Raw genomic sequence first — 26,020 nt, 5'->3', positions numbered from 1 at the left:
AAAGAGCCGCTCCGGGGGCGGACAAGGGCGCCGCTCCTTGATTCTTAGTCGGAACATGGTCGAAGGCGCTTCCTTTCAGGAGCCACGTCATTCGCTCCATCAACCCGGAAATGACTTCGGGCGGTGGTTCCGTGCTGGGGCCAATGGGCACGTGGTGCGTAGGCGGGAGGGGAAAGGTCACCCCGCTATGGAGATGGCGGCGCCAGAGGAGGCTGCCGGGCAGATAAAGCCGTGTCAGTGAGGGCGCGAGATGGTGCGTGCTGGGCGCTCCGGCTGAACCTGCCTTCCTCGCGAGCCTCTGCTTGCCCGCGCGCCTCCGTCCGTCCTCTCGATGAGCGGAGCGTCCGAGTTGCTATGGCGGCTCCTGCACGCCCTCCTCTTCGCCCAGCGCGTGCTCTTCGCCTGGTGCCGGGAGCAGTTCGGGGGACGCGGCTCGTGGCTCGGCCGGTGGCGGCGCGGCGCGGCTTCCGTGGCCGCCGCCGCCTCGCGGGCTCTCCTGCTGCCGGCGGCGGCCACGGGGGTGTTCGCCTTCCCGAAGCCCGCGGCGGCGGCAGCGGCGGGGCGGAAGGCACTGAGCAACCAGAGCCGGTGGCGGCGGGACGGGAAGTCCTTGCAGAAGCTGCCGGGCCATGTGGGCCTGGTGGTCACCGAGGAGGAGCCGAGCTACGCGGACATGGCCAGCCTGGTGGTGTGGTGCATGGCGGTGGGCATCTCCTACGTCAGCGTCTACGACCACGAGGGTGAGTGAGTAAGAGTAGAAGCCGAGGGAGGGACCGAGGGCACGGCCTCTTCCTCCGGCCGCTTCCCTTTTCCTCACCGCCGCGCCGGTAAGGTGCTGCTGGCCCGCTTGAGCACCTGTGAAGTGGTGATGGCGAGGCGGCCGCCGGGGGCCAGGAGAACGGAGCAGCGACTTTGCTCGCGCTTCCAGCTGCATTTCTTAACCGCTCTTCTCCATTTTCTGGTCATTGAACATCTGCCCTTTTTTTAAGGTTGGGGTCAAATCCGATGACAGAAAGTGAGACTGTGAATGGGAAGAGAGCACTTAATACTGTGGTCTGTCTTAACTGTATCTACTCCAGTGAGGTATGAAGAAAAGCAGGGTATAAATTTTGTACGTGTTGCTCGTATTTGTCCCAACACTTTAAATAGCTTCAACTACTGGAAAGATGATGTAAAACAAAAGGGCAGTCTAAATCCCTGCTACTGCTTAAAATGACTGAAATTCAAGCGGATCTTCCAGGGTCCTTGATTAGGACAATACTCAGTCTCTCAGTGATGCTCTCTAGTGCACATAATATTTGTAACCTGCAAATGGGTATTTGGGTGGTGTTTTACAAACACATGTACCTCTTCAGTTCTGAGTCAACCAGTCATTGCCTGTTGCTGGTCTTGAATGGCCAGAACAGCAACAGTGCTGGTGATGAGCTTGCTGTCAGATTCATGTGTTGTCTCTTTCTGCCATATATTAATATATCTAGAGATATACAGTGGATATAATTATCATGCTTGACAGTGGTGGTCAGAACTGATTTCTGGTGATGCTGTGGGGTTCTTAAGGCAAGTGATGCTCAGAGGTGTTTTGTTATCACCTGCCTCCTCATCACAAACCTGCTATTCCTTCGAGGTCTTCCATCCAAACACTAGCCAGGGACAACCCTGCTTAGCTTCTGAGATCTGATGAGATCAGGTTAGACTGGCTCTCTAGATCTTTTTTGAAACTCCAGCCAGATTACTATGAGGGTATGAAGCCTTAATTTTCCTTTTTTTTCTAGACTGATAAATATTTTTCCATTTAAAAGCAATCACCTAAATGCACAGTAATTGGTGGTTAATCTGTGTTGCAGAAACAGTTGCAGGGGACTAGTTGCTCAATCCTAGCTTGCTTGCCAGGGCTCAGCACCACCATGCCCTGTTCTATCCCATCCTGGTCACAGCTGCCTCCATACATCTCTTGCAAACAAAGCAGTGAATGGGCTGTGATTCCTCCAGGGCATTTTTTCATGGGGTAGGTAGTACTCCATTCATACAGGACTAATACAATAGGCGTGTCTGGCTCTACTGTACCTTCAGCAAGTAACTAAACATACCATAATATAGTTAAGAAGAACAGACAACTAGCTAGAATGTCACTATTACTATGTGTTTGGACAGTATGTAATTGCACTTGAAAACCCACCTGAGCCTTCGGGAGGGGGGGGTACTGTATAAATATAAATGAATGAATAATGACATTTAGGTAACATTAGGTACTATGTAGTCCAAAGTCATTTAATTGACAAGAGTCTTTTTTTTGTCCCTTCCCACATGTGTCATGAAATTGATTGTTTTCTTCCGTTTTTCACTGTTGGGTCAGGGATAATCAAAACAAATCTAATTTGCTTTCCTTATAACATACCACAGCTCTATGTCTGAGAATCTGGTCAAATTGTTCTTGCCAAAAAAGCTCCGTAAGAGATGCTTAACAAGAAATCACACCTTAATTCAGCCAGTCAACACTACATGTCTTGTTATAGTTGAGATCAAGCAGTTTGTTTCCATTAGAGTAGGAATGCTTCTCAACGAATTCATAGATAATGTTTGTATAATTTTTCAATCTATTTAAGTGCTACGATGGAATACAGGAAATTGGAAGGAATGGTGGTAGGATTCTGTATAAAACCGTTGCTCTGTAGCTGAATGAATAGGAAACTTAGAATCATAGAGTGGAAAGGGCCATTCAAGCCATCTAGTCCAACCCCCTGCTCAATGCAGGATCAGCCTAAAGCATCCAAGATAAGTATCTGTCCAGCCACTGCTTAAAGATCACCAGTGAGGAGGAGCTCACCACTTCCTTAGGCAGCCAATTCCATGGATGAACTATGACTGTGAAATTTTTGCCCCTGATGTCTAGCTAGTACCATTCTACAAATAATTTGAAGCAATTCCTGCTGGTCCTATTCTTTGTTGCCCTCCTCTGACAACTTTCAAATACATAAAGACAGCAATCATGTCCCCTCTCAACTTCCTGTTCTCTAGACTGAACATTCCCAAGTCCCTCAACCTTTTCTCATAGGGCTTGGTCCCAGGCCCAGGCCATCCTTGTCACTCTCCTCTGAACCCTCTCCATTTTGTCCATGTCCTTTTTGAAATGAGAAGAAGAAGAGTTGGTTCTTATATGCCGCTTTTCCCTACCCGAAGGAGGCTCAAAGCGGCTTACAGTCTCCTTCCCATTCCTCTCCCCACAACAGACACCCTGTGGGGTGGGTGAGGCTGAGAGAGCGCTGGTATCACTGTCCGGTCAGAACAGTTTTATCAGTGCCGTGGCGAGCCCAAGGTCACTCGAACCTGGCATGCCAGATTACAAGTCCGCACTCCTAACCACTACACCAAACTGGCTCTCATGAGGCTTCCAGAACAGCACACAGTATTCCAGGTGGGGTCTGACCAACGTGGTATACAGCGGGAATATGGCATCTTGTGATTTTGAAGTTATGCCTCTGATGATACAGTCCAAGACTGCATTTGCTTTACTGCCACATCACCTTTTGCTCATATTTAGCTTGCAGTCCATCCAGTATTCATGCTTCTCATTTTTGTGATCCAGATGTAGAACTCCGCTCTTCTCCTTATTGAATTGCATCTTGTTCTCGTTTGCTCACTTTTCCAGCATGATCAGATCTCGTTGAACTCTATCGCTATCTTCCAGGGTGTTTGCTACTCCTCCCAATTTGGTGTCATCTACAAGTTTATTGAGTAATCGCTCCACCCCCTCATCCAGATCATTGATAAAAATGTTGAAAAGTACTGGTCCCGGTACTAAGCCCTTTGGCACCCCGCTGTTCACCTCCTTCCAATCCGATGAAACACGATTAACTACTGCTCTTTGGGTGCAGTTTTCAAACCATTTCCCTATCCACCCAACCATCTTAAAATCCAGTCTGCAGTCCTCCAGTTTACCTATCAGAACATGACGGGGAACCTTGTTACAAGCCTTACTGAAATCCTGCTAAATAACATAAGCTGAGTTTCCATGTTCTAGGTAAGGAGGAAGTGCTGTATTACCACTGCTTGCTTTTCAGTGTACATTGTAGCGTTCTTTAATGTATTATAAATTAATCCGGAGCAGCTGTAAATGATGCAATTCTGTGTAGGCTAAACTTTGTTTGTCTCCTCAAAGGTGCAAGCATATTAATTAGCATCCTGGTGTTTGTCATACTTTGAAGTGAATCACTGGAACTCTATGGAAAAGGGAAGTGTTTTCCACAGACTGTAAAAGCCATAGATAAATGTTTCAGGTTCTAGGAGGCTGTATAGAGATGTGCAGATCCTGATTCTCAGAGTTACTTTGAGTATGATTTTTTTTAAACAATGCACGACTTTTTAAAAAAGTTCAGCCGTACAATACATTACGGCATTGTATAAACACAATACTATACCTCCATGTTAACTGGTGTAATTAAACTTGTACATTGCAAGAAAAAAGGCATCATAGATGCTTGCTCATTTACAATTTTGGTTGATGGCCTGTTTCCAAATTCAGGCACTTTTAATATTTTGCCTGCTTGTCCCCACTGGGAACCCAGAGTTGCTTACCTTGTCATCCCCTCTACAGAAAAAAATGAGAAGTTTAGAATGAAGAGTTCTGGAGAACACAAAAGCTTGCATACTGTTTTGTGTCACTTAGGCTGGAACTGAAAAGGCACTGCACAGGATTTGTTTTTGTATTCAGATATTACTACTTATAAAACTGCCCCTTCAGGTGTTCAGACGTAATATTGGAATGTAGTTTGGGTGCCTTTGCTACAGAATTGCCTTGTATTTTGCCTGTTGTAAATGTGACCTGCCAGCAGAAAGTTAAGAATAGAAAGCAGTAAGGAAAATCAGGAAACAAACATATGTGATGCGTGTAAACACTTTATATACAAATACATGATTTCATCAATTCTACAGCAAGATAGCTTATGTTAGAAATTGTCTCAGTCAAAATCATATCAAACTAGAATTAAAGCCCATTGTATGCGATACAACGGGCACTAGCATGGGGGGAGGGGGCAAAAAGAGCCAAGAGAGGTAGAAAGAGTGATGAAGAGAGAGAACGGGTAGAAAAAGAAAGAGAAGTAAACAGAGAGAGGAAAAGAAAAAGCCCTGCTGCCTACACTCACCTGTGGCTGGGATGGCTGCCTGGTGGAGTGTCTTTCGGGTTCAGCAGGGCTTTTCTGGAGGGGGGAACTCCCTGCCCCCCTCAGCCCAAAGAGGGGCAAACCTGGGAGATGACGTGCCAGGCAGCTGTCCCGGCCACACTCACCCGTGGGCCGAAAAGCCCTGGTACGGCCTCTGCGAGAGAAGTGAATGATTGAAATGTGATAGTTGTGTTGGTCTGAAGCATCAGAACAAAATTTGAGTCCAGTGGCACCTTTTAAGACCAACACATTTTTATTCAAGTTATAAGCTTTCCTGTGCATGCACACTTCTTCAGTATACCAGAGCTTGTACACTTTAAATAAAACTAAGATGGTCTTAAAGGTGCCACGTGGCTCAAAATTTATTAAGCTCTTTTAACAGTTTGTCTTCCATTGTAGGTAGCAGCAACCATAGAAGGAATGCAGCTGTGGAAAAGTAGTATGCGATTTTCCATCATTAGTTGTTGTTTTTTTGGTGGTCAGATATGTTCTAACACGGATGAACAGTGCATTCAAACCAATGGTTATGGTCTTTATTGGAAAAGGTTCTGGGTGCGAATCTTTACTCTGCCATGGAAGCTTGCTTGATGACCTTGTACCAGTCTCAGCCTAACCTACCTTAGTGTGAGGATGAAATGGAAGCCGTATCAGTGCACCCAGCTGGCTTGCAGAAAGAATGCAGGTGTTCAGCCTGCCCCTGATGTGCAATTGAGATTTTTACAAGCAATATATCACTCCTGTGTTTTTTTTATTTCTTTATTTTTATGTATTTATATGTATACTAGAAGAGCCTCTTGTGGCGCAGAGTGGTAAGGCAGCAGACATGCAGTCTGAAGCTGTCTGTCCATGAGGTAGGGAGTTCAATCGCAGCAGCCAGCTCAAGGTTGACTCAGCCTTCCATCCTTCCGAGGTCGGTAAAATGAGTACCCAGCTTGCTGCTGGGGGGTAAACGGTAATGACTGGGGAAGGCACTGGCAAACCACCCCGTTTTGAGTCTGCCATGAAAATGCTGGAGGGCGTCACCCCAAGGATCAGACATGACGCGGTGTTTGCACAGGGGATACCTTTATCTTTATGTATACTAGCTTCAAAGCCCATTCCTAAGAACAGGCCTTGAAAGGGTCCCATCCCCCGGCCAGGCAGCTTAAGATGGCTTTGGGCCGCATCTCGCAGCTGGATCAAGTGGGGCGGGCGGGGGTTGGCCAGCTTGTTAGCAGTCAGGGACAGAGCTCCTTAGTAGGCAGTCAGCAGGCTGGGAGGCCCTTGTTAGCAGGCCCAGCCTAGCAGGCCAAGAGGCCCTTCTTAACAGGCCTTCCACCATGACCCTTTGCCCAGAGCCCTCTCCCCTTACCTGCTGCTGGCTCCAGGCACTGAGGCACGTCTGAGAGCAAAGAGGCTAGAGTGTAGGGGCAGGGTCAATTGGCCCTATTCCAAGTTGGACAGCCGGACACATTCCACCCCCCAGGCTGTTTCACAAATATATAGAGGAACAATGGATAAGGATCTACATATTTAAGTTGTTGTTAGGTGCAAAGTCATGTCCGACCCATCGCGACCCCATGGACAATGATCCTCCACTACATATTCATATCTATATATACATATATTTACATATTTACATAAAACAGGGAACAATACAGATAACTCAGTAGTTGTAACAATAATAATACAGTGGTAACAGTAGACAATATAATAGAACAGTAGAACAATTAAATATTGCATACTGCATAAATTAAATATTGCATACTGACGGCCCTGTGGGTTGGACGAATGGGCAGTGTTTCCCATAGGAGGGAGGCTCTGGGGGCCAGTGGGAAGTGATTGGATCAGGTCAAACTCAACCAAATGCCTGGTGAATGAGCTCCCTTTTGCAGGCCCTGTGGAACTATTTATGTAAGTTCTGTTAGGGCTCCAATCTCCCTTGGGAGCTCGATCTACCAAGTTTGTCATTTTAATGATACACTGACAGAAAAGACGCAGACTTCAGTAATGTTTTGAATTTAATAACCCAGCTATATGCTTTTATTTTTCAATGATGATGAAGATTTTGTATGGAGGTACAGAAGCAGCAACATATACATTACATATATAAGTTTATTTAATGAGATGTAACTTGACCAGAACTATCTTGCATAGGCTACAGTGCAGGTATAATTGCTCAGCATGACATTAAAATCTGACTTTTACCCAAAACATTGAACTGGCGTGGGGCTGGGTTTATGTGTAAACGAAGACTTCTGGACAAGACTGACTAGTTCAGGACAGTCTCTTCCTTGAAGTCTTAAGAAAACTGTTCAGATGGATTGCATCTGCAGCTCATGTGCTGAATCTAGTAGCTTTTTTATTTAGCTGTTTTGGACTTCTTTTAGGGAACCACACATGTTTCTGTGCTGATGGTGGATTTCAACACCCTGTTGAAAGAATACTGAAGTCATGCCTTCATTCCAGGAATGGTAGGCTGGATTTAGAATCTGTCTGCTTGCTCATGTATCCTGATAATATTGAAATTTACACAAATATGTTTATAATCTCCCCCTCTTTTAAGGCCTTAAATAAGATAAACGAGTTCCTATAATGTGGGGCAAGAGAGAAATTAAACCACTTGGTCAATCAGTTGGCATTACTTCCATTCCTCCAGTTGTGGAATTAGGAGTCCTTGTGGACTCTAGAACTGCGCAGTCAGGGAAAAGAGCGGGGTTATGCTTCTGCAGTTGTGTTGAGCACAGTCATCAATTTATTTATGATTCTATCTGACTCCTCAGCCAGAAGGTTCAGACTGCACTCACAATCAAATCTAGTTTACTAAACCAATACAAATAAAGCAGCACAGCAAAATAAGCCATAGAGACAACCCAGTCCAAATAAGGCCACCTTGGAATTCTGAAATGGGTGGTGACATGAGCAAAATAGCTGCCACAGGAGGTGGCACTACATACATATATCTACCGAGGAAGCCCAAGTACAGAAGTAATTTTTAAAAATATAGTAGAAAAGAGGAATGAGAGAATTAAAGCAACACTGTGATGGCAGCTGCTGCTGAAACATTTTAATCTACTCAGCCAATCAGAACTCCTGTGGCCATTCTGAAGCCCTACTGAGCAAGTGCCCCACCAGACCCCACTGAAAACTATTAGTGGATGCCAGGAAACATAGCAGCAGCCGCCACTAGTCTCACTTTGGGGAACCCCTGGTACAAGAAGAGTACAAAACATAGAACAAAGTATATGCATTAGAGGTCTCCACCCTTTTTGAAACTGCGGGCACCTTTGGTTTTCTGACACAGGGTGGTGGAACCAGTCACAAAATGGTTGCCACAGAGTTATAGGCAGCCACAAAATGTCAAGGAGCAAGGTCATACATAGCAATTCAGGAAGAATCTCTGTTAAACAGGATGCATGAACATACTGTTTCAAAATATTTTCTTGCATACATACAGCTTGCCTACTATGGTCATGTAGTGAAGAACTTCATGTTGCAGTGGCAGCTAGTGCTAAAGGGACATCCCTGCTCACTTTTTAAAAATGATTTGGCAGGTGCTAGGAAAGTGTCAGTGGGTGCCTTGGTGGGGATACCTGATATGCATGAACAAACAAATATTTAAATAGGGCAACCCCCTCCCAAACTATTTGTAAGAGAGCGGAACCAAATGTATCTAGAAATGAATGTGTCTTGGGCTGAAAATTCAATAGCCTTGGTGCCAGGCAGAATGAGAAGAGGGAGGTGTTCAAATTGGGCAAGGCCTTTGATGAAGATTGCAGGCAAATACAGACATAGATTCTTCAAGAGTCTTGATCCCAAAATATTTAGAGCCATAAAAGAGCCAGGACACTGAATTGGGTCAGGAAACAAATTGGCAACCAGTGCAGTAATTTCAGTATTGGATAAATATGGTCCTGGTAGGAGAAATTGATCTTCTATATTTCCTTTCTTCATTGCTATCCCCTTCTTTGGGGGCTTTTTTGTCTTTCTGGAGTCATAGGAGGCTCCTGAGGAAATGGAAAGGCAGGAAAAGATCTGGCATATCTGTGGGATGCAACCCATTAGGTTTCTGGGAATAGAAAGGATAGTACCTGCCCCTATCCCTGGTGACTCATTGCTCCTGTTTCCAGGCAAATCCTTTTCCCCATAAGTAGTATTTAAGGGGGTATTTTGGTCTGTAATGGAAGGGGGGAGGTGAGCAAGTTGCACCCTGCAGTCAGAAATTTGTATCTCAGGAAGTTTGATGTCCAGCTCGTTATATACTACTGCTTTCCATTTGGCCTAGAAGCCATCCATAGACTGAAAGAGTTATTACTCTTCCAAAGGAAAATATATTTGGCTTAATGTGAAAATAATAAATGCTGTCTTCATTCAACTACTTCATCTAATATGTGAGTGCAACGGTGTGGGCAATGTTGAATTATTTAATGACTGGAGGTGGCTGTAGATTTTTTTGGGTGCAACACATAACTCTATGCTGTAACTTACTTTGAATAGTGCAGACCATATTAATGTACTCTTTAATTCGGCTGATACAGTTAATTCAGAATAATGCATTCGGTTTACAAAACATTACTTCCAAGTACATATGAGATCAATTACTATACTGGTTTGAACATCCTAAACTGATAGGTCTCTTTTTGTTAACTGACTAGAGATGTTACTTTGCATCTTCATATTATGAACTAGCAAAAAAAAACCCTTTGTACTTTAAAATACAAAGGTGCTAGCTTTTCCCCCACCCCCTCCATTCCTCCCATGCCCCCCCCCCCAGCAACTCCAGGCAGGTCTGGAGAGGCTGTGGCAGGCCTTTTCAGGCTGGGGGGGGGAAGGATTGGTGGGAACACCTTCCAATCTCCCCATGCCCCAGGCAGGCCTCGGCGAGCATGCCTGGGAGGGAGGCGAATGTGGAGCCAGGCCTTCTTGGGACGATTGGGAGCCCTGGTTGGGACTCACCTCCTCCTTCCCACCCCAAGCAGGCTTGCCGAGACCAGGAAATGCCACAGTGCACCATCTGGGGGTCAGGGAAGGAAGGAGGGGAGTCCCAGGCAGGGTTCCCGTTCGCCCTGAGAAGGCCCAGTGTGGTCTTTCTCAGGCGCAGTGAGCATTCCCGGAGCAAAGGAGAGGACTGGATGGGCGTCTCCCTCCCCCCACCCCAGGCAGGCTTGCCAACACTGGGAAATGGCACGGCACACCTTCTGGGAGTGAGGGAAAGGGAGAATATTTCTACTAACTTTCCTGGCGGTGCCTAGGCTGTGAATCGTAGGGAATGCCTCAGAGTTCTTGCCTGGTCTGTTGGGGTGGGTGCGAGCAGGGCCAGCCCAGCCAGGACATGCACAGCTTTACTGATTGGCCTGTAATGTTCCAGGGGACCAGAAGCAGAGGCTGGACCAGCTCTGCCCAGGAGGGCTCTGCGCAAACATTTATACAGCTAAGTGTTATACATATTGAGATTGCTAAACCTAATTGTATTGCACTCTGTGTACATTACTCGGGGCACTCTTCTGAAGTGAGGTAGGTGGCCAACAGCCTTTTGAAGTCCAAATCTTCTACTAGTACCAAATGCAGCCATAAGACTGACTGGTAATATTGAGAGGGAACATATCCAGCAGTTTTAAAGAGCTTCACTGGCTTTGATTTGCTTCTGGACTAATCATAGTGGTGGTTCTTACTTTAAGTACAAAACTGCTTATGATCAGGATTCGTAAAGGATTGTCTGTCTGCTATTTGCAATCATCCTCAGGGGCCCTGCTCAGCCTAGCCTTCTGAAATGAGATAAGTGTCTTACAAGAACATAGTCATTGTGGTAGTTTGACATTGAAATATTCTCCCTGCAGCTTTTTTCATGACATGGCATCTGGTAAATTTCAGGTAAGGATCTACTTCTTCACCCAGACGTCTTTCTTAAATTTTTTGTTGTTTGAATGTGCATTATTTTGGGTTTGTTTCTTAACCCTTTTATGGTGACTGAAGTTCAAGTTAGTTTTATTACGGTCATAGACCAACACAAGATGATACAAAAACATCCATTAAAACCAGGAATTAAAACATCTTAAAACATAACAATACAAAATATAGTAAGGTACATAAACACAGCTGTCCAGTTCACTTGATACAGACCATTCTATTACGAATTTTGATTGCTGCTGTGCAGAACTTGGCAACTCTATAGGTTGTATCATTTTATCTGCAAGCAGCAGAGAAATGTAAAATCTCCTGAACGCCATGGGAATCTGCCTAACAGTGAAATAATTAGACTAGTTCGAATGTCATTATAAAATCGACATTGAAGGAGAACATGTTCCATGGTTTCTATGTCCCCGCGCCACAGGTGCATTTCCTTTCGGTATAGGGTATTTTCTTATATCTTCCTTCTAATACCGCCAAAGGGAAAGCATCACAGCGTGCCAAAGTGGAAGGCACACCTATGACTAGGTACTTCAAGCTTGACCAAATATGTCATAGGGAAAGATGAGTATCTATTGGGTTCACTAATAATGAAAGATGGGTTATTAGCTAGGTCCTGTTGGCATTCTATGTCAGTCAATCTCTGCTTAACAACTTCTTTGGCCTGATCATATTCCATACTCAGTAAGAACTCCAGAGAGAACCCCAAAGAATGTAATTTTAGCTCTGACATTTCGTTGCCATGAAGATTGGTAACCATCCTCAGTTGTTAGTGGGGCAAGGCCATGAGGGAAAAAGGATAGTCCGTTAGTAATTTAAAGCAGTCAGCCATACTCTAGCCTCCATCTTCATAAAACCTGTCTCAAGTCTCAGAGTAGCATTAGAGACACACTTTGGCACTTGAAGAGCAGAAAATTTAGATTGAACCCTCTCTAAAGGAGCCAAGTTTGAGAATGGTGACTTATTATATGGCATAACCTTCTATTTGATTTTAACTAGATGTTATGGCTTCCTTATGTTGGCCATCCTGCAAACACAATGAATTGTGAGTACAGGATGTAAATATTTTGAGGGGGGAAAATGAACATGGTAAGCATTTTTCTTAGTCAAGCATTTTGTTAGGCTTTTGAATAAGTAACACTTTACACAAGACAAAGGTAAACCAAGGATTTAATGCTATAAGAAAAATGTAACATGAAATGATAATAGCTAAAATTGTTGAAACAGTTAGAATCTTCTGTGAGAAATAAGTCTATCAATGAACTGCAGTGATTTTTCATTTGAATGTGAAAATGTAAATAATCTAAATATACAAGAACTTAAAGCAAAAATTGAAACACTGCAAAAGATCTTTTAGGGAAAAAATCAGAAAAACTCTCTTCAGTAGTAGTAGTTAATCACTGTTTATAGAAATAGACTACTGGGTATATTCAATTGCAGAAATAATAATCATTGGACTACATTAAGCCACATTCAGAAAGTTTAGCATTATTAAGTTTTGTTAAGAAAGTGGTGATTTGTGCCATTTCCCGTCATACATACATTTATGTGGGCACCCTTCCCCCAAGCTGTACCTGTGAGTCTACTGCTTTAGAAATAAAATGTCAAGGCCTTAATTGGACTGCAGTTGGGGGAACCGGTTGAAATGGCTATTTCCTGCTAAGGAAATATAAAGTTTCTTAACTGTATGGTTGATACTGGCCAATAATATATTTTTGGAAGAACAGAGACTTGTCAGTAAGTGGCTTAAATGCACAGGTTTAACCCTACAGGAGAGGCAGGACATAAGTTCTTAACATAGATCTTAGTTAATAAAAATATATTAAAATTGTGATCATAGTAATGTTAAATGTTATGATCATAGTAAATCACCTTGAATCCAACAGAGAAAGGCAATCTATAACTAATAAACCTTGTATTTGAGGTCTTAAGGAATAAGATTTGGGATTCAAGTAAAGGCTTTGTATGGTAGTAATTTATAGAATAAGTTGACATTATTTAATAGTAACAAACTAATGATTTAGAAGGACTCAAACTGTTGAACATGGTAGACCTAAAATAAGTGTTTTGAAAGATTTGAAAGCTAACAATCAGGTTGGAGATAAATATGGAAGAATAAGAATAGTAAGTGTATTGATCTTAGTACTTGACAGTTTGAATCCCAACTAATTACGAGTTCACCTTTTCTCCATATGGAAAACTTGCACCAACCTTGAATAATACTTGCTGAATTCTAGTGAAGGGCCTATGGGATTTGCAACATCTTGCTATGCAAAGTCACCTCTGCAGTCCTTTTAATGGTTCTAATAAGTAGCTAGGGCAGCAGTAAGTAGTACCTTGTGTGTTTTCACTTTGTTTTTCTTTGAAATAAAAGGCTAGACTTAACAAGAGTGCTGTTCGCTTACTGCATTTATAACAGTGCAAACCTGTTTTTCAGGTGGGCAACATCACCTTTAGCTCTTAGTAGAATAAAGGCAAAGGAATTGTTAGGTTAAGAAGTAGTACAGTTAGTGGCTGGATTCCAAATAACAATGTTTCCATTACTTAGAGAATTATGAGTGGTCCAAGGTCACCAGTAGGCTGCATGAGGGGGAGCGGGGAATCCAGCCCAGTTCTCCAGACTCGAGTCCACTGCTGTTAACTGCTACGCCACATAGGCTCTTTTTGTTCATATTTTCAGATTATGTTAAATTCTATTCTTAAGGGTTTGGGTTTTTTTTAGTTTTAGTTTCTAGTAGGAACTTTTGGATTATGTATTTTTAAAATTTTAATTTGTCATCAACTTTGTTCAGTGAGACTCTAAGTAGATTATAAAGCAATACATTAAAATACTAGTAAATACAATAACAACATTGCAAAATTTCAAATATAGATAACTTCAAACCACGTGATATGAAGTAGAATGTTTTGTATTTTTTGCAGAATTTTCCCCAAAATATATTTAAAATAGTAATTCTATTTTAACAAGTGGACCTTTTTTCTTTTCTCTCTCCTTTTATGTTTACAGATAATATCACTTGATCAGGATCTATTTATGTTGTTTATATTCTGGATGTGTATTTAGATGTGTTATATACTGTTGACCACTGAGGAAATGTTCAACCTGGAGAAAAGGAGGTTGAGAGAGGAGACATGATAGCCCTCCTTAAGTATTTGAAAGGTTGTCACTTGGAGGAGGGAAGGATGCTGCAGAGGAGAGGACACGCAGTAATGGGTTTAAACTACAAGTACAACAATATAGGCTAGATATCAGGAAAAAAAATTTCACAGTCAGTGTAGTTCAGCAGTGGAATAGGCTGCCTAAGGAGGTGGTGAACTCTCCCTCACTGGCAGTCTTCAAGCAAAGATTGGATACACACTTTTCTTGGATGCTTTAGGATACTTAGGGCTGATCCTGCGTTGAGCAGGGGACTAGATGGCCTGTATAGCCCTTTCCAACTCTATGATACTATGATTCTAAAACCTTTTAGACCAAAACATGTATGGTCTTGAGTTGATTTTTTGATATTTTCACCAGTTTTGTCTGGGAAATTATAACAGTATCTAGAATCATAGAATCATAGAATCATAGAGTTGGAAGGGGCCATACAGGCCATCTAGTCCAAGTAAAGGTAAAGGTATCCCCTGTGCAAGCACCGAGTCATGTCTGACCCTTGGGGTGACGCCCTCTAGCGTTTTCATGGCAGACTCTATACGGGGTGGTTTGCCCTTCCCCAGTCATGACCGTTTACCCCCCAGCAAGCTGGGTACTCATTTTACCGACCTCAGAAGGATGGAAGGCTGAGTCAACCTTGAGCCGGCTGCTGGGATCGAACTCCCAACCTCATGGGCAGACAGATTCAGACAGTATATCGCTGCCTTACCACTCTGCGCCACAAGAGGCTCTTAGTCCAACCCCCTGCTCAACGCAGGATTAGCCCTAAGCATCCTAAAGCATCCAAGAAAAGTGTGTATCCAACCTTTGCTTGAAGACTGCCAGTGAGGGGGAGCTCACCACCTCCTTAGGCAGCCTATTCCACTGCTGAACTACTCTGACTGTGAAAAACTTTTTCCTGATATCTAGCCTATATCGTTGTACTTGAAGTTTAAACCCATTACTGCGTGTCCTCTCCTCTGCAGCCAACAGAAACAGCATCCTGCCCTCCTCCAAGTGACAACTTTTCAAATACTTAAAGAGGGCTATCATGTCCCCTCTCAACCTCCTTTTCTCCAAGCTGAACATTCCCAAGTCCCTCAACCTATCTTCATAGGGCTTGGTCCCTTGGCCCCAGATCATCTTCGTTGCTCTCCTCTGTACCCTTTCAATTTTATCTATATCCTTCTTGAAGTGAGCCCTCCAGAACTGCACACAGTACTCCAAGTGTGGTCTGACCAGTGCCGTATACAATGGGACTATGACATCTTGTGATTTTGATGTGATGCCTCTGTTGATACAGCCCAAAATGGCATTTGCCTTTTTTACCGCTGCATCACACTGCCTGCTCATGTTTAGTTTACAATTCACAAGAACCCCAAGGTCTCGTTCACACACAGTGTTACCTAGAAGCGTATCCCCCATCCAGTAGGCATGCTTTTCATTTTTCTGACCCAGATGCAGAACTTTACACTTATCTTTATTAAATTGCATCTTGTTCTCATTTGCCCATTTTTCCATTGTGTTCAGATCTCGTTGAACTCTGTCTCTATCTTCCGGAGTATTTGCCAGTCCTCCCAATTTGGTGTCATCTGCAAACTTGATGAGTAGTCCCTCCACCCCCTCATCTAGATCATTAATAAATATGTTAAAAAGTACCGGGCCAAGCACCGAGCCCTGAGGTACCCCGCTACTCACCTCTCTCCAGTCTGATGAAACACCATTGACAACAACTCTTTGAGTACGGTTCTCTAACCAATTCCCTATCCACCTGACTATCTGAAAATCCAGATTGCAGTCCTTCAATTTATCCATCAGAACATCATGGGGAACCTTGTCAAAAGCTTTACTAAAATCCAAGTAAATGACATCAACCGAATTTCCCCGATCCAGCAAACCTGTTACTTGGTCAAAAAAGGAAACCAGGTTGGTCTGGCAGGGCCTGTTGGAGACAAATCCATGCTGACTTCCTTCTACAAAGCTTGTTCTTTATGACTCTTATTGTATCCTGTTAATCAGGCCCTTTGTATTTATTTCACTGTGTATACCATATATTAAACATTTTTCTTTTGATACAAAATTTTTATTTACTATAGTTTGACCCTTATAGCATGCTCGTTATATTTGGTTTTGAGTTCGGTTTTTACCCTTGTCCTGTGTTTGTTCTTCTGTGGTACATACCCTAGTTTAGATTAAGGCAGTGTATTCAACTGGAACTTCAGTTGGTGGCAGAATGCTCTAGTCAAGATGTTGATTGCAATGGATTGTAGAGACAATATCACCCTGGTCGTGGCCCATTTATATTGGTTCCAAATCGGATGCCAGGCACAGCTTAAAGTGCCCGGTGTGCCTTATGGTTATAGAATCCCTCAGTGATCCCATTTTTCTGCTGTGTTATTAATTGCATTTATTTTGTGTGTTTTATATTGTACTATCAAGAAAGCCCATTGCAAGCAGGAATACAATGGGTGCTAGGACCCAGGGGACACTGGGAGGTACTGATCTGTGTGAGTGTGTGTGTCTCCCTCGCTGTGTCTCTCTCGCAGCAGAAGGCCTAGCAGGTGATTAGCAGAGAAGGAGGGCTGGTGTGCAGTTTGGGACAGCTTGGCCCTATTCCAGCTTGGACAGCCAGACACGTTCCACCCCCAAGGCTGTTTCACAAATATATAGAGGAACTATGGATAGGGATGTGAAACTGTATGATGTATTTTGTTTTGTTTTAATAGTTTTAGGATGTTTTAATAGTTTTTTTTAATTTTGATTTGTTAGCTACCTTGGTGTCCTTGATAAGGGCAGAAAGGCAAGGTATACATTTTATAATTAAATAAGTGGCTATGAGAGTAGTTTTCCTGTTAAAGACTGGACAACCATCATGTACTGTCTGAATCACCACCTTAACTGTAAGATCTGTGAATATGCTGTGGTTCATTATGTGGACTTGGGGTTCATTTTTGTCCATACTACTTCCAGTTAACTCAAAATATAAAACATCTAGATCTCTTTAGATCTGAGTTAAGATCAATCATAGATTTCCTCAAAAAGGAAAGTAAACTGATATGTATATCCTTTTTCTTCCATTTTCTCTCCCTGCCTAGGTATTTTCAAGAGAAATAATTCAAGATTGATGGATGAAATTCTAAAACAGCAACAGGAATTATTAAACCTTGACTGTTCCAAATATACCGTAGAATTTGCAAATCAAGACAAAACAGATCAAGGTAAGACTGCTTTTGTTTTGTGTGTTAGCTTTATCAAGTCTTTTTTATTACGGTACTAGACCAGTAGTCAAATTACAAGGTACATAAAATCATCTGGCATTAACAAGATAAAAGAATCATTGATAACTTAAATATTATAAAATATAAAAATATTCCAGCTATAAGAATCATTCTGGTTTTAAAACTCACAAGCATTATCTCAAGCAATTGAGACTATCTCTACCTAAGTTGCTCCGAATCCAACCAGCTCTTCCTTGTTTTGATTGCTCTCCAAGCAAATCTGGCCACAACAGAAGTTATTTCTGTGCTTTTGTCTGACAACATGTCTGTGATTGCCTCTGAGCTGGGCTTATTCTGTAGGGAAGATATAAGTTCTTCCCTGAATTGATCGTATACCCTACATTGAAGTAAAACATGTTCAGATGTCTTGATGCTCCCATCCTGGCAGATGCATAAACGATCACAGGTGGGTATTTTTTTTTAATAAGCTTTCCCTAAAGTTGGACGGGAGCATGTTATATCGTAAGAGAGTAAATTATCTCCTATGTTCTGGGAAAACAAGATTAGATAAATAAGGTAATGGCCTCAAATTATTAAATGGAGGCATTGGAAAAAGTATTAGCTTTATACTGATGCAAAGAGCTGCATTTCTTTCCCATTGATCTTGCATTGGCACAACTCTGTTGACAAGATAAATGTTCATTTGAACTTCACGGAATCATGACACACTCAGCATATACTGTCTTGAGCATGTATACAAAATTTAATATTTTGTAAGACGAGTTCCAAATGCTGCTCAAGGCATGTTGGGCGATTGATTGATCTGATTTGGGGAGAAAGTGAAAGGGTAGAAAAATGCAATATGACTCATGCACTTATGAGGGGAAGCTGGCTTTTTCAAGCATTGGTGCCATTTTCCATCTGAAGTTTAATATCCTTGAAATATTTTATTACAGTTTTAAATTGCCAACCTACATTAAAAGTGCTGTCTCCAGAGGATGGAAAGACAGATATAGTAAAAGCAGCTCAGAAATTTTGCCATTTAGTAGCACAACAGCAAAGAAAATGTACAGATCTGGATGCAAACGTCTTGGACAATTTACTAAACAGTAAGTATGGTGTAAAAGTGATTTATTTTGCCAAGTTTAAAATGTATGTTCCACACTTACAGAGTTCAGGGTACCATACTGAAATGAACAGGTAACCAACATGCAAAAATGCAGTATGATAAACAGTGAAGTGATCTGATAGAAAAACTGCAGAAGTATGCAGTCCCAAATGCATTAAAAAACCATACAAGACAGTCTTAAACAAGCCTGATGAAGCATATCAATATGTGGGTATCTTATGGACTCTTTCCAGCAGACCATTCCATAAGACAGGAGCTGCAATGAAGAAGGCAGAAGCTGTACAGAACTACTGAATGGTGGGTACTATAAGAAAGGCCTGCTGAGCCAACATAAATGAGTGGGCTCATACAGGAAGAGATGGTCCTTCAGGTATTCAGTTCATAGATGTTATTTTAAATAAAGGACTAGCACTTCGAATTGAACTGAGGAGCAAACTGGGAGGTAGGAAACAGGTATTAAGATAATCCAGATCTACTAAACAACAGGCAGGCATTTTTATATCTGTCGTAACTTGGATGTCTTTACAAAATTAACTTGAAATATTGGATGAAGTGGTCTTTGTCCACTGAATTGTAGTTTTAGAAAAACTATTAAGAGACAGGCTCTAAAATGCTCCTTGAAAGATTTAGCTATTTTGAATAATGTCAGCAGGAAGACCGCATTTTTATAATAGTATTAATTGTTAAGATCACCAATATGTAATTCTAAGCATAGTCAAATCTGTGGATACTAAATCAAAAGATTGAGACACGACCAAACAAGACAGATGAAAAGGCCTAGTTTTGCAGGAAAGTATGAGAATCTTTTATTTAAATGTAGAATTAAATGGAAGACTGGGCAGATAAAGGTAGGTTGGCTGGTGGGTGGGAAGGAAGGAAGGAGAGAATGCAAGAAGAAAAGGAGAGCTTATGGTATTTTTAGAGAGGAGAAAGAAGAAATAGTAGGTGAGGGAAATTAGATGCCCCCAAATAACTTCTTGCAGTTCACCCACTTGTAAGTACCACGAAAAGTAGTTTTGTGAATAGTGTAGACTTATGAAGTTTTCTAACTAGTTTGAAAGCATTAATTTGTACTTGACGCTTTGAAGAAAGTGCACTTCAGTTTTATTAAGTCTTCTTTAAAAGGCCTCATAAGTTACTTCAGAAAACTAAGTTTACTGAGGGGACATTTATGTTTGCAGTAATTTGTTATCTCTTGAATTAAAATGTCTAGCTACAGCATGGAGGTAGAAACATCTGTTTATGAATAAGACACTCGGGTCCACAGTTATGTCCACAATTCTGGTAGGCACATCTTCTAACCTGGAAAATGTCTGCTTCAGCGTCAAGCAAGCATAGAAAAGGGCTTATTAGTCATCACATCACGTTGGCTCAAAGCACTAGGAAACAGGATTCTCTGTGTTCCTGAAGCTTTGTGTGAGTTTTTCCCAAGTCAGAGTAAAGCGAAGTCAATGGTGACTGCAACCTGTGGCTGACTATCGGTGTTGCCCAAATCATCTTAATTTGTGCAGTAACTACTGCTGTGGTTTCTAGCATTAAAGCAAAAGATAAACAAAATCCCTTTCATGTTGCCAGGCCAGCCTTTCTCAATCTTTTTACGATTGAGAAACCATGGAAGTAATCTGAGTAGACTACACCTTCCTGCCACATCCCCAGATGTCACATATCACTAGAAGTGACGTCATTCAGACACTCCCACTGAAAAGTGACTTTACCAGGCCACTCCTATAACAAGGGAAATGACAGCTCAGAAATATTTTCAGATGATTTGTGAACAGAACCATATCTGCACTCTGAGCTGACTACCAGTTTGCTCTTCTTCACCAAAGGGAGCCTGCAGTGCGAGCCTGCAGAAACAGGGCTGGGGCAGGCCTATGCCAATTTGGTGTAGTGGTTAAGAGCGGCAGCTTCTAATCTGGTGAGTCAGATTTGGTTCCACGCTTCTCCACGTGCAGCCAGCTGGGTTACATTGGGCTTGTCACAGTGCTGATAGAGTTGTTCTGACTAAGCAGTAATATCAGGGCTCTCTCAGCCTCACCCACCTCAGAGGGTGTCTGCTGTGGAGAGAGGAAAGGGAAGGGGATTGTAAGCTACACTGAGACTCCTTCTGATAGAGAAAAGCAGCATATAAGAACCAGCTTGTCTTTTACATCACCTTTCCCCACTCCAAATGCCAGAAACAGTGATGGAGCAAGCCTATGCTGTTCTGTCACAGCCCCCCACCCCCAGTAAAGTGCTTACCTCTCTGTACCACATGTGATGAGCCTTGCCTAGCAAGGATTTGTTTGGCTGGGACACCCACCTGCTCCAGGCCCATATTTGGCAACGGGGGTGGTGATCAATATGACCCTACATTGTCAAATTAAAAAAAATGTATACTAAACTCCCACCCAATCAGCAAAATTGTTCCAGGGCTGTTCTAAAACTCCAGGGCCTGTGCTAAACCATAGCCTGTGCTAAGCCAATGATCATGACCCAAAGTAGCTTTATATCATTATGAGGGAAAATTGAACAAATGGTGTGGACTTTCTCAAAATGGCTACTGTTGCAAAAGTAACAATGTTTCCAATCAAAACAGTATATTGCTACTTAGGTTTATTTAGCTTTTTAAAAAAGTTAAAATACCAATTGAAATCAGCAGTACTGCTTTCAAGTAAATGCATTCAGAATTTCAGTGCAATTATTAAAATAACTAAATTGCTAAGTTCAACCATTACTGCTACACCTATTTACCAACATTCTTAAGTATTTCCTTTGAAATGGAGGAATGTGAAGAACTGTAGTTAGTTGGTTATAAAATGTTAATATTGGCTTGGATCCTGCCTAAAATTTCTACTTACACATGAAAAGGGGGGGACTTTCACTGTCTCCTACCACCACAGCCCCAAGTGCCTACCTGAAAAACTCTTTTGAAATCAGGGGACCACCTAAAATTGCTGGTGAGGTCAGAATTTGAAGTGTCCTGTGGAAGAAGGGAATTGGCAAAAGTCCCTTCGCCTGTCCATGGAAATTCTAGGTGGGATCCAAGCCATTATCCTCTTGGGGTCCCTGAAGTGTCTTGGTACCATCTGTCTGCTCATGGGTGATACGTATGATGGTGAAAATGTGTTAAAGCTCTACTGAAGTAAATGGGCCTTCATTCTACAAACCTAACTTGTTACTCCTTGTATAGGTAATAAAGGTTTTCCTGAGCCTGATTTAATACTGAAGTTTGGTTCTGTGGACAGCATATTAGGATTCCTACCTTGGCACATCAGAGTGACAGAGATCATGTGAGTGGATAGGGCCTAATAATATGCAAGCAAAAATACTGTTTGTTGAATTGGGTGCATGCTTATACATCAAAATCTATAGGTGAATTAATGAAAATGCAGTCTGCTCTTCCATTCGTTCTCTGCATAATGGAATTTCCAAACATTTTCCTTTAAAGGTAAATTGATATCTCTAACAATGAGACATAGTCTGCCATTCTTTATAAAAAAATGTGGGGCAGTTATGGATATTAGCTTGTAACCTTAAGTTCATAGGTGCATAGGCAGAAATTCCTGCTTTTGCAACTACAGGAAAATATGCATAATAGATATAGAAGAAATAATAGACCGATATAGGAGACAAGAAAAAATATATTATTCTTCAGTTTTTATATAAAGGTGTTAGGGATACTAGTTCTGTGATCTGTTGTGTATATCCTTGTGTTCCAGTTAGTTAATGCTCTAGAATGACTAATATCTCTATTCTAAAATAACTGCTTCCAGTTAGTTAATATTCTAGAATAACTACTAGCCCCATTTTTTGTTGTTCTTCTTAAGGACTGATTTGGGACTGCAATGTGTGTTGGGTCATCAGTAGAAATTGCACCTGTCCATTCTTGGAAGGGGTATTAACTCCAGTAGTGAAGGAGTTTACACAAGAGCAGAGAGGAGAGATTTCTGCCAGTACCCTTTTTGCCACACGTCTTCCAAGTGTCTCATTTCTTCCATGGGTCCTCTGTCCTTTATGTGTGATATAGGGGGAAGGGAAAGGCTCTGTTTTTCAATTGCCTAGAACCAATTTCCTAAAGCATGAACTGAACTGCACATCTATAAGTGAATATCTGGTTATGGCCACAATTTAATAGTCTATAGGCTTTGAAGGACCATGCGGGAAAGTACTTGCTGTGAACAGTTTATAAAATGTACTGCCTTCTCTAATAATATGCTAGCCATGTTATTTGCAGTTCTGTGCAATTAGAAAGCTTGCTGAACTGTTTATGTTTTGTAGAGAAACTTAAATCAGTATTTTTTTAAAAATCCTACTTCAGTATAACAGACAAGGAAAGCTATTAAAGTGAAATCATGTAGAATGCCAGTTTGGATGGCCTTGGATGCTTAGTTATTCTGGAGTCCTTTCTACACCATCTTCTTTTCTTCTGTTAATCCTTAATGTTTCTGGAATTTCCTGTGGCTTCTAAATCATCTACTCTTCTGTTTGTTACTTGTTACTTCTGTTTGTACTTTGTTACTACATACTTAAATAGCTGACCTTGATTAGTCTTATTTCATAGCTCTATGCTTTGGTTGAATCCAAGACAAAGGTGTGACTAATGAAGAATGTTATGCATCAAACCACAATGGCCACATAAAACGCTTAATTTTTTCTTTCCCAATTGTATTTTCCCAGTTCTTTACCTTCACATGTGAACATCAGCTATGAAGACTTTTTCTCTGCCCTCTGTCACTATGCAGCCTGTGAACAGCGCTGGGGGAAATGATTTCTTGCTGAACATTATCAGGATTTCCGTGGAAAGGACCCAGTATCTCTGTTTACATATACCTATGAGTCCAGTACATAGTCTTTCTTAATTTATCAAATTCAATAAAGTGTCTTACCTTTCTAGAATTTGTGTGTGTGTACTCATCAACGTTGGAGGTGTGGGAAAGCAATCCTTTACTGCTGTGACATATGGCATTAACAGAGGTTGTAAAACAGAGCTGATTGACGGCTACAGGGCTCTCTCCTTTCAGTGACCAAATCCTCAGTCAAAGGAGTACTTTGCATCTAGTTATGAAGAAACCACTCAGAGTAGCTACAATCAACGGGTAACATTGGACCTTGTGGAGAAAAAAGGATGTTCTGTTGTCACAGCTTCCTCCGTGGACTTCCATAATGGAACAGCTAGGAGAATACTTCTTAGTTACCTTCAAATGTTTCTAAAACTGCACATGAATTCTTCTGGCAGGTAAATGGAGGAATTAAATATTGCAGCTCATAATGAGCTGTAAATGACTATAAGCATATATAAAGTTCAGTTAAGCAGTTCCTAGAATGTGGAAATACTTTTAAATCATCGATTGATTGTATTATTAAACAAGCATTCAAACAACTAATGACTTCATCTGTTAATTACAGACAATTTTTTCTCCCACTGGAAAGCAGTGGGTTAATTGATGAATTGTATACATTTTTTGGCAAGAATCTGATAGATATTTAGTTGGATTATTATATGTAATAATGGAATCCTATAAAATTGGTTTGGCCAAATGTAATGTAAACTTTAAGGCACCTGTATTACTACTGGAATTTTTACCAGTTTAAACAGGTCCTAAATAGTGACAAGACATTTTTCCCTTAAAAAAAAATTAGACCTTGATTTGATTATGTCAGTTGCACTTCAAATGACCTATTCTGTCTTCATTTAAACATGTCAATCAATGTATTTCGTTTTCAACAATGTGTACTGTGATATTCAGTTTGTATTCTGTTTGCACACAGCAGCAAAGGGAAGGAAAGTATTACGTCAGTATGCACTGAGGATTTCTAAATCCTGGGATAGTAAACTATGACATGACTAACTGCATAGTGACTGCAACAGCTATTCTATGATTGTGCGATTGCAATCTATATAACAAATATAAAGAAAAATAAAACCCATGGACTAATTTTGTCAATTGATTTCCTACAGTTAGCTCCTTTTAGGTGCTAAATAAAATTTATAGTGTGCTATGTTCCTTCAATGCTTTATCATAATGTTTCATACATGAGTTGTGTGATTGGCAAGTATTCAAAGTGAGTGATGGTCAGGTGTTTCTTTTCGAATGTGTATTTTATAAGGAATGGTAAAAATTAGATTAGTGCCATTTCTTCAGTTTAAAGGGGGAATTGAAATATATTTTTTTATAAATATGGTAAATTAGGGAAATGTAACATTTACTAAGAGTAGAAAATGTACCAAGTAAAAAATGTATTTCTCCTTCCTATTAGAAAGATCCAAGTATGTAATGAGTCATACAAGCCTGTAACAAAGTAAATAGTCCATTTTTATGTTTGTTTTTTAAAAGATTGGTTTCATGGTACTTGCTACTGTGACCAGTTCATATAACTGGAGTATCAAGAGCTGCTTCCACTTGTTTTCTGATTTCTGCTGGGAAGATCATGAATATTTGTAGCACATTTTTGGAATATTTGTCACCATTTAAAAATCTAACCATTAGGAGAAAGGAACTTGACAAACCAATAAAACATGTGTAAATAAAATTATTGGAAGATAAAACTGTCATCTGAACTCCAGTATTTCTGGTACCACAAATGACCAGAACCTTAGGAGGAGGCAAGAATGAGGGGGTCAGATCCATTTTCCTACCTGAGTTACTTTCCTGTTTCACACCAGTCTGCTGCAGATTGCCAAAGAATATTTATAGTGCCCAAGTCATGTTTGTTTCTCCCTCTTGATTTAACTATGTTCTGTATTGGGTCCAGAGCATAGAATGAAATTAAGTGTGCCAAAAGCATAGTGCATATCCACCATTTACTGTTTGAATATATGTAATTGCAGCGAGTTCTCCCCCAATCATGTATTGTGAAAGCATAGACTGCAGCAGTAACATTCTGTATATCTTTGCATACCTGTAAATAATATGTAAAGCAACTTTTTATGGTCAAAAGAATTGACTTACTGGACTTCATTACTGAGAATAAAATCGGAACATGTAAAACAAATAAATATATCTTTCTACAGGAAATGGTGTTACATGGACATTATATGGATACAGAGCGCTCCCTGTGGCTTATTCTTGACTATATAAGGCACAGGAAAGAGATGTTGCCTTGTTCATAGAGGTGTTCAGGAAATGCCTTTTAGTGCTTGAGTTTGAAAAGCAGTCCTGAATAGTCAAGGTGTTTGCCAACATATTAAAAGTTATATTTAAAATATTCCACCTTCCCACAAAAGATCCCATTATTACATATATGAAAAAGTCCATGGATTTATTTTTAAAGAAATTAGATTTGTATTGGGGCAGGATTAGCCCATGTTTATAAAAGAGAAGCTGGTGTGAAATAAAGTAAAATTACTATTGGCTCAATGTCGCGAGAGCAAAAGATAAGCTACCTCCAAAAAGCAAATTCAGATATTGAGTGTTTAAAATATACATGTATTCTAGATTCCTGCCAGTCCCCAATCAACAAGCTAACTATCAGTATAATTAAAACAAAAAAACTGACCATTATTAAAATCCTA

General features: G+C 41.2%; 1 protein-coding gene across 1 annotated transcript; it reads left to right on the top strand.

Moving 5' to 3' along the window:
* Window positions 1-128: 128 nt before the first annotated feature.
* NUS1 (NUS1 dehydrodolichyl diphosphate synthase subunit) lies at window positions 129-24,452 on the top strand. Its single transcript, XM_077301116.1, has 5 exons — window positions 129-740; window positions 17,274-17,396; window positions 18,353-18,505; window positions 21,698-21,797; window positions 23,185-24,452. Exons 1-5 carry the CDS (start codon window positions 332-334, stop codon window positions 23,273-23,275), a joined length of 876 nt encoding a protein of 291 aa, XP_077157231.1. The 5' UTR covers window positions 129-331; the 3' UTR covers window positions 23,276-24,452.
* Window positions 24,453-26,020: the final 1,568 nt, after the last annotated feature.

The sequence above is a fragment of the Paroedura picta genome, chromosome 1, assembly GCF_049243985.1.
Source record: "Paroedura picta isolate Pp20150507F chromosome 1, Ppicta_v3.0, whole genome shotgun sequence".
Lineage (NCBI taxonomy): Eukaryota > Metazoa > Chordata > Lepidosauria > Squamata > Gekkonidae > Paroedura > Paroedura picta.
Note: the sequence above shows the minus strand (reverse complement) of the source record. Positions and strands in the feature narration are given on the sequence as shown.

Bases quoted from the DNA above. Each gene is read 5' to 3' on its own strand.
- NUS1 (XM_077301116.1), top strand. From the start codon at position 332: ATGAGCGGAGCGTCCGAGTTGCTATGGCGGCTCCTGCACGCCCTCCTC. The intron at 18,506-21,697 runs GTAAGTATGGTG...CTCCTTGTATAG, and splicing joins CTTGGACAATTTACTAAACA to GTAATAAAGGTTTTCCTGAG. The intron at 21,798-23,184 runs GTGAGTGGATAG...GTATTTTCCCAG, and splicing joins ATCAGAGTGACAGAGATCAT to TTCTTTACCTTCACATGTGA.